The 13460-nt window shown below is 44.6% G+C and overlaps 1 protein-coding gene across 1 annotated transcript in view; it reads right to left on the bottom strand.

Annotated features, from left to right (window-relative positions):
- Positions 1 to 13460, bottom strand: part of LOC135237106 (rho GTPase-activating protein 39-like) — a 39065-nt gene extending 25605 nt beyond the window's left edge. The window contains exons 1-2 of the mRNA XM_064303859.1: positions 12983 to 13460; positions 2479 to 2934 (exon numbers count right to left, since the gene is read on the bottom strand). Coding sequence (XP_064159929.1) covers positions 2479 to 2934; positions 12983 to 13131 — 605 coding nt within the window. The 5' untranslated portion in view covers positions 13132 to 13460. The remainder of the gene's footprint in view (positions 1 to 2478; positions 2935 to 12982) is intronic.

Raw genomic sequence — 13460 nt, 5'->3', positions numbered from 1 at the left:
AAGATTTTATTTTTCCTTCCAGAAGGTATTACCAGTAAAAACAAGAGACAAGAAATGATTTTCCTTTTTTAATCCTCTAGGTCAAGCAGCTTAAATCTGAGCAGAAAAACAACAACAAAAAAAGAAAAAAGAAAATAAATGATATATTAAAAACATAATAAAGGTGATAAATATGCTGTTTTTATGCAAAATTCATCCACATTAATCTGGAAGGTTTCACTGTGTTGAAGAGATGTATAACAATGAAATGTTGGAGTGGTTTAGTGGCTCAGCATGGTCACAATGTGCGGCCTTGTTTCTCCGTGTCCAGACGCTCTGTGTTGCGGGCGGGGGGTGCCGCAGACAAAGCCACCAGAGCCTCCGTTTTGGGGTGACCCTATTCGGCTCAAGCCCAACGCAGCTGCTAATTGTTTTGGACAGAATGTGAGGGCCCTAATGACCGAACAAAGGGGCGTCTCCACACTTCAGCGGGGATACGAAAACAAGGGGGAGACCGTCCCTCACCTCGTCAGGACGGCAGCCCTATTCTAACGAGGCCTTCACAGGACGGTTCCAGTACATGTTCAACATGAAAACAGACACCTGAAATTACTGCCAACAGTCCTGAGGAAGGAAGGACGTGTTTTCAACTTTCAACTTTTTTTTTCTTCAGAGCCATAATCGTCTGTTTTAAGGCTCTGTATGGCCATAGAAATTCATTCAGAGTGATTTTTATCAGGTATGATTAATCAAACGCCATACTGATTTCTTGGCATCAGTTATTAGGTACACTGCTCACATAGCCAATTAGACCATAAGCACGATTAACATGACATACGTATGCGAGTTAAATTATAGCTGTATGCTTAAACGTCAGCAGTGCAGTATTTTTCAGTTGGAGCCATTGGCTCTCTATCTACTGGGCGTTCTGTACTTAGTTATCTTGGTCATGTTGTTCCTGTGATGTGCATTTAATGCATATCACCATGATGGCCTTGTAAGCTTGCTCAGAACAAAAATGTCTGATAGATAAATACATAATGAAAACAATAACGATAATAAAGGGCAAAAGTTGTTCAAGTTGTTCTCCACAATGCCATCCCTACACTCGAAACTCTGGTCTCCAAGTCACAACACTTTGGTCCAAGAATGGGGAAAAGTACCAAGGGTCCAACTTCAGAAGCTACAGCCTGTCACCTGATATTTTCCTTCCTGAAAGGAGTGCTGGGAAATGAGGGTGTCAACCTTCCAGCCTTACATGGGCTGTCAAGACTACTTCATAAAAGAGAATTGAACCTGACTCACTCTGCAGGATCAATATCCCTCTCAAACTTACACACACGCTTCCCTAATTAAGGCAGAGTTAAGGAGAAAGACACAGCACGGCAGATGAAAACATTTCATAAAGCACATCTACAACACACACAAAAAAAAAATCGGCTGGCTGCCAGGGTAAACAGCGTATTTCTGCCGTGCGGTTAAGAAAGATGGCTCGGATGCCGCGATCGTGCCATGAACACCGTCTGGCTGCCTTCCCGACTACGGGCCGCGTTGGTGCGGAAACCGGAAACATCGCGCACGGCCCTCTCGCATTAACGCGGCGTTGTGCTTTCAGCGCATATGGCAGAGTTAGTATATTTCAGAGCTACTGAACGAGTCACCTGCTTCCTGAGGAGGAAGGAAAGCAGAGAGTGTGGTTATGCAGAGAGTGTGGTTGTGCAACACCTCAAAGACATATGGAAGGGTAATGGGCAGAGACAGAAACGCTGTAAATCTGGATATTCATAACACGTTCTTTATAGGAATTATTATATACTGTGAGGGACAATTTCAAACTCCAATAAACAACCCACATTTTTAAAAACCCACATACATAAATTATTGGTTTGAAAGTGCTGCCAATGTGTGGATATGATTTCTCTCAATGTTTTCCAGTCACACCCAGCCAGCAATGTGGATGTGCCATGTCATTTTCCCAAAAAGCAGGCAGCCACAGCGAAATATCCCACACAAGCTACTATATATAAAACTATCAGTAGATCTCAATGTTCTATTGATACTGATGCAGCTCTTACTCCACAGAATCACTGCATGATATTCAAGTTTATTTCATATGGTGATGATCCTACTGAAAAAATCTTCACTTTCACCAAAAAAAAGCAATCAATTACTTTGAGGGTTTTTCGTTCATATATAGATGAGTACCAATCGTTAGATTGGCTAAAGCTGATGTGAACTGAAATTTTGATCCACACAGGGTCGGATATTTAAAATATCACCGTCCATGTTGAGCATAAGGGTTAATGACATGACCTACACTTCACACTAGGTGCAAAAAAATATTCCACACATTGATCGTTCTTCAGCACCTTCTGAAATATGTTTTAGGGTAGCGCCTCGTCTCTAACTGCTTGAGCTCAGAACTCAAACTCTTTCTACGCTTCACACTAGAAATATTATTTAAAAAAAATAAAATATATTTATTTTCACGCATTTTACCTGAGAACATCCTTTCTGCCGCCCCTGCTCTCCATACTGTCGGACCGGGCCTTAGCAGAGGCGTCTCTCCCGCCCCCCTCCGGATCCAGCGGCTGGGGGAGGGGGGGGTGGCTGCACCGGGGGAGGGACTTGCAGCGCCTCTCGCTGGGCGCCGTGTCCGGGGGGGGGAGGCCGGCGTTGCCATGGAGCTGGGACTCGGAGCTGCGCTTCCGGGCCTGCAGCCGGGCCAGCGGCACGACGTCGCAGTTCCGCGGCCGGTGCCACACCGTCTGCCGGCTGGCCGAGTTGTAGTAGTAGAAGCGGCCGTTGTGGGTGTCGAAGAGCTCCCACCACTGGTTGCCGTCGGACTGGCGGACGGGCACGTTGGCGGGCGGGGCCCAGCCGCACTCCCCCGTGGACAGGTTGATGTACATGCGCTCCCGGGAGCGGGGCTCCAGGATCTCCACCCAATCAGAGCTGCAGGGGACACATTTGGGGGGGGACAGGGGACAGGGGACAGCATCATAGACTTGGAGGTACAATATCCTGTGATGCCATTCATCTGTACACCACCATTAACAGGGAATGTGCACGTGTGAGTAAGCGTGTGTGTGCACGTGTGTGCGTGTGTGTGTGAGTGTCTGTGTGCATGTGTGTCCGTGTACATGTGTATGTCCATGTGCATGTGTTTAAACAGGTGTATAAAATGTACGTTCCTTTGACACTCTGCACTGTACGTCTCCAGAGTGAAGCAGCTACTGCAGCAGCAACAACGGCACAGATTAAAATGGCAAGGTTTAAAAAGGCTGTCTCACTTTCTCACAACTAACTAAGCTCTGCTAAGACTCAGCACAGAACACCAGGACCGGTCTGGGAGGCCATGCCTGTTCGCAGCACTGTTTAAAAAGCCAGACTGGCTGGAATAAATCAGAACACTAAAACTGATCCAAACATTCCACAAAGACACGAAGGTGTGAACCAGCGCAGCCTCCCTCACCTAAGGATATATGGGAACATTTCACGTGGAAGGAATCCATGGAACGAACGCATGACGATAACCATGAGAGAGCAACATCAGGGAGGCCGGCAGGCAGAGGCCAAGGCAGGGGCCCAGTACCGCCCCCTGCCCCCGCCCCCACCCCCCACGACCCCTTCGCATGTTTGATTAGCTGCGCCGTTGCGGCGATGTCGTCTAAGCAACGGCGCTTCAGTGAATGCCGACTTCAGAAGCATCGCTTCTGCATCAGCAGATCAGGACACAGAGAGGGGATCGCATTCTTTTAAACCCTCGGTACCCCCTGCCCCCCCCCCCCGGCAGCCAAATAGCTCCGTCTCCAAGCTGTCCCATATGACACCGACAGAGACTGAACCCAGAACACAAGTCCTCATACACTCGGTCTTCTGCATTCAAAACTGAACTTGAAAAAGGGGACACTAGCTCAGGGGTCATTTGACCACCATAAAGTGTGAGTACTTCCCATAACGGCTATAACTTGATAATGGTATCCTCAGCAAGCAACACGGTTTGTTTTTTAAGGTTGTGTATGTCCTCTGGACATGTTGCGTGTATATTGTGTCCTTCATATGTTTTCAACATGTAAATTTGTATGAATTTAGCCTCTTTGCCGGGTTGTTGCTTTAAGAAATAATATGCTCTCAATCAACTTAGCTGTTTAAATCAAGGCTATTTTAAAAAAATGCAGCTTCTCAGCAGATTGTCAGGATTTAACACTGTGGACAACGCTAACCTTTAGCGATTACGTCTCACAAAGCACTGCCATCCAGTCAACCAGTCACATTATGGAAAAGGATGGAGGACAACTGCACTGTGAGCTACAAAAGGGAATCTGGGACTGCTCTTCTGGGTTCTGGATCAGCACCAGCAACACAGTTACCAGGTGATGCAGATAATCCCAGCCTGGGATTCAACAGTAACCCCTGAACTCAGTCACATGACCAGCTCTTACAGCCAAACCTCATGCAGGAACAAAAACACCCGATGTGTGCATGTGTGTCCTTCGTAAAAATAAACCAATCAGACAAGAACATAAAAAACAAAACTTGAAATACACATATGAGGGGGCATAAAACTATCATATTGGGGGGGGGGGGGGAGTTGCTGCTTTCTTTATGAGAAGGGGGGTGTGGCCTGGACCAGTTAAGGGTTTGAGTGCACAGCAGCACTGGAACAGGATACTTCCTCAAGAAAGGTCTTAGTCTCTCTCTGTCTCTCATATGCACACGCACAGAATGGAGGCAATGTCTTCCGCCAAAACTCCACTCCTCTAGCCTCTGCCCAGTAAACAGTGAGGGAAATACAGTTGTAGCTAAAAGGGTGGGGCTGTGTTTTCCACAAACAGTAGAGTCTGTGGGTACCACTCAACCCTGCCCTTTCATTATCCATTACTGTTCCACTGCACACACATACACAAATGTGCACACACACACACACACATACACACAAACATACACACAATCCATTTACTCGACGCAGATGTTACATTTTCAAAACCAATAGTTAGCTCTGTGCAAAACACCCAAAATTCTGCGTAATCACAAGCCAAATTATGAATATTAATAAAGTGGCATAGCTAAAGACAGAATATCAAGCAAGCACATAAACGGAGATGGCAACAGAGAAAACAGAGTACCCATTTTCCAATCCGCAGTTGGCTCATTTTCAGGCACCATGTAAATGAGAACTCAATAAATGATAAGAAATTCAGGGGAGAGTACACTGCCTAGAATTCACTTTGTTGAGGAAACCAAAGGCTTTAATGGTCAAAAAATTAGCCAGAAAGTAAATGTATAAACATCTAAAATCAGTGAGTCGCAACACAGAGGTCAGGAAGAGGTCATGAGGGCCTGCAATGCTGTTTTCTCACAGCTGAACTTTGGGGGGGGGTTTAAATGTTCAAAATGCACAATGGCTGCATTCTGAGAATACAACTGAAACCGCATTCAACAAACTGTGAATAATCCTCTCTGATCTAAAATTAAATGACAAGAAAATTTTTGTCTTAACATTTGTCAAGATTGTATCATAATACTGCACAATTGTGGACTTTGTTGTGCTCAACAGAGAGCTGCTTGGACAAGGAGACTTAAACACTCGCACCCATGTCCTGGAGCAGATGCATGCTGGTGTTTGCATGAAGATCCAGGGATTATTCGCAAGACACGGCCTCTCATTTCGTCCAAAGATCATTACAGCATGAATGAGGAAACGTAGTACGTCAGTCACATAAATGAATAAGTGAATCAGATTAAAATTCTTTCCTTCTCGTTAAATGGCCCTCTGTTCTTAGAAGTTGAGATCCGTAAACAAACTGATTTCACAGATCCAGAAACATGCTGGCGTGCACCGAGCAGCCTTAGGTTCAACTGAAGATACAGTTTACAAATCCAGAGCATAAGAAAAATCACTCACTCATTCATGCACATACATACATATGCACGCACAGACAGACAGACAGTCAGACAGACATGGAAATACACACACACACGCCCACACACACACACATGCGATCACATGAGCCCTCTCCATCTCCCAGACAGAATTCTCTATGGTCAAAAGAATAAACTGATTTTTCAAGAACAAGCCCCGCCCACATTAATTACTATTTCCACCTCAAACCAACATTAAACAGTGTTCCTGTTACTGCAGAACAGAATGGAATCAAATCAAAGAGTCAAACAGGAGAACCACTGCATAAACACAGAAGAGTAGCTATGTCATAACAGCTGAGCCTTAAGCAGACATTCGTTGCTTCAAAGTGATTTATTGGGTTACATTCCTTCAGAATTGCTTACAGTATCTTTTTGTTCTGTTATGTCATACCCCGCAGCGCAATGTACGTTTCTCTCCCACACTGGATCTGAGCCCTGCTGGAGTGATTTTGGCAGAGAATTAGAATCAACCCAGCACCCCCGAGAAAATGGCAAGGGTAAGAAACGGAGACACCCTTCGGATATTTTTAAGTGTGCAGACACAGACACTCACACCCATCCACAAAAATTGATACTACAAATCCAAACACAAAGCACCTTGCTCAGTGCACAGCGGTAACATGACAAACTTAAAGAGCGAGAGTGAAAGAGTGAGAGAGTACGAGAGTTAGAGAGAGAGAGAGAGAGAGAGAGAGAGAGAGAGTAGGGAGAGAGAGGAAGAGAGAGAGAGAGAGGAGGCCTGCTTGGTTGCCTTACACCCACTCCCTGGATAGAGAGAGCGAGTGTTGCCCCACAGACAGAAGAAGGCCCGAGTGACAGAGTGCTCCTCAGGCCCAGTGATGCCCAGATAGAGAAGCCGAGAACAGCCCAAAATGCCACAGATACAAGAGAAGAGCCAGAGGAACAGCCCCAACACCCGCAGAATACAGAAGAAGAGCCAGAGGAACAGCCCCAACTCCCGCAGATACAGGAGAAGAGCCACAGGAACAGCCCCCAATTCCCGCAGATACAGGAGAAGAGCCAGAGGAACAGCCCCCAATTCCTGCAGATACAGGAGAAGAGCCAGAGGAACAGCCCCAACTCCCACAGATACAGGAGAAGAGCCAAAGGAACAGCCCCAACTCCAGCAGACACGGGACTGATAGGACAAAGTTGTTTCTCTGAACTTACAGCATGAAGCCTGGTCCCTCCTTGTGGAATGGCCTGGTGCCCTGACACTGCGGACCTCATAGTGAAAGGGAGAACCCCATAATCATACAGCACTACACCCCCTTTACTCAGTCCCAGTGTGCAGTTACACAAGGATGACTAAAAATAAAACAAATCAAGTCACATATACAAAGGCTGGAAACAAGAGACAGTGCTGTCAACTGAAATGAGAAACTCCTCAGCTAACCGAGTACTGAGGAAAGCATTCGCTCTCCATCAATTCCCCTCCTGTTCTGCAATTTACATGTCAAACTTTCAAACTCCTTGTTTGAACTCTGAGATTGCTTCCCAGAAATTTAAAAAACATACAATAAAAATCACTCCCTCATATATCAAACTGCCCACAGCAACTGTAAACAACCAAACAGACCTTAAACATGAGATTTGGATATGAGACTTGAGAAGTCAAAATACTTCATTCATCAAATCAATCACTTATGGTGATTAGTAGCACAGCATGCTACTTTTGTCGTGTCTTGACTGGGATGTAAAAACTCCAGTTGCCGTCCACAAAAGTCACATAAAAAGATCTCATCCTGACCTATGCAATCCATAAAAAAACACTGCCAACCTCCTTTTATCTGTTGATACATTTCTATAACTACAGCGACCACAATGCAAAAGCTAAAACAGCTATCAGCAATCTGTATCTGAACACGAGATATGAGTGCTTGTCATCAGTCAAACTTCTGATGCAAGTGCCTGGGCTACAGTCTCGTTTGCTGCCAGTCACTGAGCTGGGCGTCGGCCACCCGAGGAAGCCGGGATGTGGAGGTGGCATTTTGACGCTATTGTTCCGTTGGCCATGTTGGCTGAGGGCGTCGGCCGAGTAAACACACAAATGACAAACCTCCCCATCCGGTGAGGCGGGGCGGGGCGGAGTGGGGACGGCTATGTTTGCGTTAGCGATGTTACACGCTTGTAGAGCCACAGTGGGGGGGGGGGGGGGGGCGGAGCTGGGAGCTGGCCGGGGGTCATCTGCTCACACAGGTGGCTGCTGCTACGCTCCAGCAGGGGTGCGACAGCACAGGGTGTGCCCCACGTGGGGAAACAAAACTGCGGATTCAACATTCTGTGAGGATGAGGAAGGGAAAACCCATGAAGGGACTTGGGTGGCATTCCCGTTAAGAGATCAGGCAGTGGGCGAAAGGGGTGGGGCCTGGCATGAAGGCCCCCAGCACGCACGGAGAGGAACATGCCAGCTCCAAAAAATCCTGGAGGACGAGTATGGCCCTCTCAGGTAAGGTTACCCCCACACAGGCAGGGCTTCCAACAAAGGGGACATTTATACTTCAAATCGATGTAAAACACACATCCAAAAGTCAACCCTGGTGCTGGGCTTAAACTGCAACACGGATTAAAAATTAGGCTATCCCACACACAGTTTATTTCATGCAAGTTAAATTTACTGGCTGCACTACAAGATGTTTTATCCAGGTGAGTAGTCATATTCATCATCAGTATTTCAGACAACCCACGATAAGCACTTCCTGCTTTACTGACATCAGACAATGAGGCTCAGGTCATAGTCTTTGCTGCAGTATGGTGTTTCCCTGGGCACTAGCACAGCACTGTTCTGTCAATGCACTGTAAAAACAACAGTTATGTGATACAAGTACAAAAAAAACCTGACCAAGATTGTGGAATTATCTGAACTCGTGAGCAGAAAATCTGAAAACAATTCAGTTTGTTTATATACCACTATAGTTCACATGTATAATTTTCAAGATAACTCACTAATTAGGCCTAATTTAAATAAAAGATATAAAAAATATGAATGTTAAGCGGTGATTGACAGCATAAATTTTGAGGCAGCTTTGTTTAATTTTCCACCTAACGGTTGATATCTTTATGAAAATAAAATATGAAATAGATCAAAGTGTAGATGCTTGATAGAAAAGTGCCTCCAAAGGGATAAAGTACTACTTATCACCTCTTTATAAGACAAAATATAAAAAAGCTGACATACTTACAGAAATGTCAGCAAAACAAGCCAATGAAATACAGTTTACATATCCAGCTAGACCTGAAATTTTTTTTTCTTCACCAGAACCTGTTGACAGATTCAAACTATTTGAATATTGCACAGGGGAAAAGTGCCTGGTTGAAATTGCAAAGTGCAGATGTCATGAAGACAGCCTGCTGAGAGTACTGCTTATCAGCTGGGCAGGTCCTCCCTGATACCGTCCCTGCATCTCAGGGGCTGCTTCAGGAGCTGCTCAGGTGTGGGAGGCAGGAGGGGAGGAGCTGCAGGTAATGAGCTGCAGGTAGAGTCCTGCCTCACACCGTCCTAGTACATCTCAGGTGCTGCTTCAGGAGCTGCTCAGGTGTGGGAAGCAGGAGTGTAAGAGGTGCAGGTAATGAGCTGCAGGTAGAGTCCTGCCTCACATCCTCCCTGAGACATACACCTCAGGAGCTGCTCAGGTGCTCAGGTGTGGGAAGCAGGAGGGGAGGAGCTCCAGGTAATGAGCTCACTCTGTCAGTCTCTCTGGCGCCACCGCTTTGATCTCAGTGTTAGGACCCAGAGGGCAGCATTCGAACATGCCTGAGGCCTCTCACTGTCCCAGCACCTGCTGCCCTATGAGAGCCAGACCTGGCCCGTCACCCGCTGCCTCGCTGCGTTCCATACGCACACGCGGGGACGCACGTGCACACACACACAGACACACAGACACGCGTGCGCGCGCGCACACACACACACACAGTTAACCTGTCTGTCCAATGTACCAAACAGTGACAGACCAAGTAACGGAAAAAAAAAGGATGTTATCATTTGGGAATCAAACTGGGAAGTGCTAATAGGTATAAATGCACAGCAATCAAGGAAATATAGCAATCAATGGACTAGCGCTACTCATTTTAGACCCCACAAAACAAAAAAAAGTACTGAAGTCAACAGGATGATTTATTCTCTCTTCCACACAAGAAAATCAACAGCATAACAAATGCACTGGCAAATACATTCCAGAGCAATGGGACTAAACTACCAAATTCTGAGACAGAATCAAGCCAGTCTCACTGAATACCACTGCTGGAGCAGGTAGGCTGTTTAAGCCATTTATTTTAGAAAGAAACTACTTTCGTGTCTTGAGGTGTAAATTTAGATATTAAGGAACAATACATAACCAGGACAATTGCAATCAATTTGGCTGGCCTGTTTTTGAAAAGCCCTGTGGATGGAATTTGAATTTTTTTTTTTTTTAAGGAAATAAAAGTTGGAAGAGTTGGTGCTGCTGAACATAAAGAACTAGGCCTCAGCAAGCTTTCTAAGCCAAACAGAGTCTCATGACACCTGCTGGAATACAAAAAAGATCAAAAGACCCCCACAGAGTTTATACAGAAATTACATAAATACAAAGAACTGATGGGGCGACATAGCTCAGGAGGTAAGAGTGGTTGTCTGGCAGTCGGAGGGTTGCCGGTTTGATCCCCCGCCCTGGGCGTGTCGAAGTGTCCCTGAGCAAGACACCTAACCCCTAATAGCTCTGGTGAATGAGAGGCATCAATTGTAAAGCGCTTTGGATAAAAGCGCTGTATAAATGCAGACCATTTGATGACAGGCATATGCCTTTTAGACCATGAGGACAAAAATGACCATTGATTTTTGCTCATTTAAAAAAATCTCTAAACTTTTTTATTTTTATTTTTTTATTTAAATTTTGGCAAAAATTGCCCCCCCCCCCCCAACCCCCCAACATGTGCCAGTCTTCACTAAAGCAAGTGGCAACATCAGCCCACAAGGGCAGCACATCTAAAAGCCCAGATAAAGTTAATTAGGTTCACAGAAATTAGGTCATTTCTCATTACTGCCTTTTCATAGACTGTTTGAGAGCTACATTCTAAGTCCACCCTGATGAAAGTATGACTGCTATAAACCATAAACCGACACTTAGTTTAATTACTAAGGCGTGGCAACTTAAAATCAAGGGGACAGATATTTTTGTTAAGTGCTGTAAGCAAACTAAACAATGCCTTCTCCAGAACAGACCACTCTCAAATTGAGTTTGTTATGCTGCAAAGGCTTTAGCATACACATACACTTTTCAGCACAAACTACTGCATAATCTGCTCAATTGACCCTAAAGGCAGTACTATATAATAAGCTCAATTAACCCAAAGGGCAGTAAATGTCCTCAAATGCAAAGCTGTTCCCAATGGAACAAGCCACACTCATATAATCCTGGGTAGTATCCACGTTTTAAAAAACCTCATTGTTTCTGGTTCCAGGAGATAATCATGGTGCAAAATGTTACCTGGTTATGCTCAAGACTATGTTCGACCTCTGGGGTCTGGGGAGGGAGCCATCTATTTGTCCTGTACCAGGGACAACCATATTTAATTTGCTCCAAGTGTATAAACTGCACTTTAGTAGTGTAGTAACAGAGTTAATTCGGTGACCGTGGGGGAATTAAGTACGGTATGGGTCTGGTTTACGTAAATTGATTTTTATTTATTTATGTATTTATTTATTTGAAAGCTTATTAAACATTAAAATTCACATTTAAATAGAAAAACACCCAGAAACGGCAATTCACTATAACATCAAACTTCTTTACGCTTTTCACATAATGAGCCATCTGCGCTCGGTGAACTGGATGGGGAAAAATCAAAGAGTCGGTAATGACCCATATGTATGGCAGTACAAAGGACGCACTGAAGAATATAAGAGAAGTCAAATAAATCGAATGAATGCAGCAAAAGGACAATGAACGCGGTAGGGTAACTAATAACGCTGGACATTCCTACCCGGTTTCAGTTACTACTCTGAACTGCTGCCATGCAAATTGTCTTTATCCATCTAATATGTTTAAAAAAACAATACGGAACTAATCAAAGGTGAAGAAAGTTAAACGCAATTGCCAGAAATACATGTAACTTAATAGACACACTTGAAGGTCAAAGATGCGCTAGCCAAGTAGGATCCTTTCCTCGTTCCAGGATTTAAATCTTGAGAATGATGCTGTTCCTTCTGTTTTAAAATCTTAAACTAGCTACATGTTAATTCATACGAAACTCCGCTTATCATTTATAAATTAAAAAAACTATGCTACCATACTGTCGTGGGTGAAAGTTTATTCATTTATTTGTTCCTACTTAACCTTAATCACAGTCAATTTTATGTAAATTTTATAGCTGCGACAAATGCCACGAACGCTAGAACACCTTAAAATCACTCCATAACGCCGAAAACACCTGTCCAGAAGCAGCTCGCTTCCATCCAAATTTGACGCGTCTCCTCTCCAAGTAGCCTACCACATTGACACAATAACTCCCTGAACTTTATCTCTCGAGTCTCATAAGCAATTTCTAAATGGACTTCATATAGCCTACTCCTATCTCAATCCTATAATTCAAACTGTAGGCCTAGTCCATTTCAGCAAATCAACCCGTTGTTTATTAATAGAAAATCATCGTGAAATAACAGCCCGCTATAATCAATGCAAAACATTTGCGGTCTACATGCCTGAACATTGCTTTAGTCCAGACTGCCTCTGGTTTAATATTTCGTAGCCTAGATGTGTTTTGGGAAGTATGACGCTGACTATGTCTAACAAAGGATGGGCTGGTATTAAAAATGTTGGACTTTAGATGAGTGCATTTACACCAAAAAGTAAACAGAGCAAGATACATCGCAAATTTAAGTGCAATAAACACACGACCAACACTTGTCGGTATTCGCCAAAAGGAAATGATCTACCTGCTTAACTGAATGAGAACCACGTGACTAAAATACTCGGGGTTCTCTAACTATAAGAACATGCAATGGGCAAACGGAGCCCCACTGTTTTAACATTTCGGCTATTTCCCTTTCTTTAACTATGGCAACCATTTCATGCCACTTTTGTTAATATTTTGTATATCTTACCTTGTGTCCGACATTTCCCTCACATTGTAGGAACAGTACCTCGGATATAAACTTTTCGTTTGCTTGCTGGCTAGCTTTGCTGGGTATCTCGCTTGTTGAACATCTGAGCGCGACAGATACATTCGACTCTGCTGAATCTCCGCCCACATGCCGAGTCTCCGCCCCTGCCGGTGTCTCCCAGCGGCATCCCCCCTCCATCCGTCAGCGCGGTTTTGAAGACACGCAATCTAGCAGCAGGTCTATCATCAACGTGCCAAGAATTCAACCAGCGACTCAGTGGGTCCATCTGGTGCTGAAGTTGGGAAGGAGCTCACGACCCCACTGTGACGAAATGTTGCAAAAAGCGAATGTGACACTTAATCTTACAGTCGTCGTCCAGTTCACATATTTTAAACTAACCACACTGTCCAGAATATATAAAACGAGAGATTTACATCATATTTCTGTCCAGACATTTAGTCGATGCTGTCATCCAGAG

This window comes from Anguilla rostrata, chromosome 13 (genome assembly GCF_018555375.3).
Source record: "Anguilla rostrata isolate EN2019 chromosome 13, ASM1855537v3, whole genome shotgun sequence".
In the NCBI taxonomy this organism is placed as follows: domain Eukaryota; kingdom Metazoa; phylum Chordata; class Actinopteri; order Anguilliformes; family Anguillidae; genus Anguilla; species Anguilla rostrata.
The sequence above is the reverse complement of the archived record's forward strand: the minus strand, read 5'-3'. Positions and strand labels throughout refer to the sequence as shown.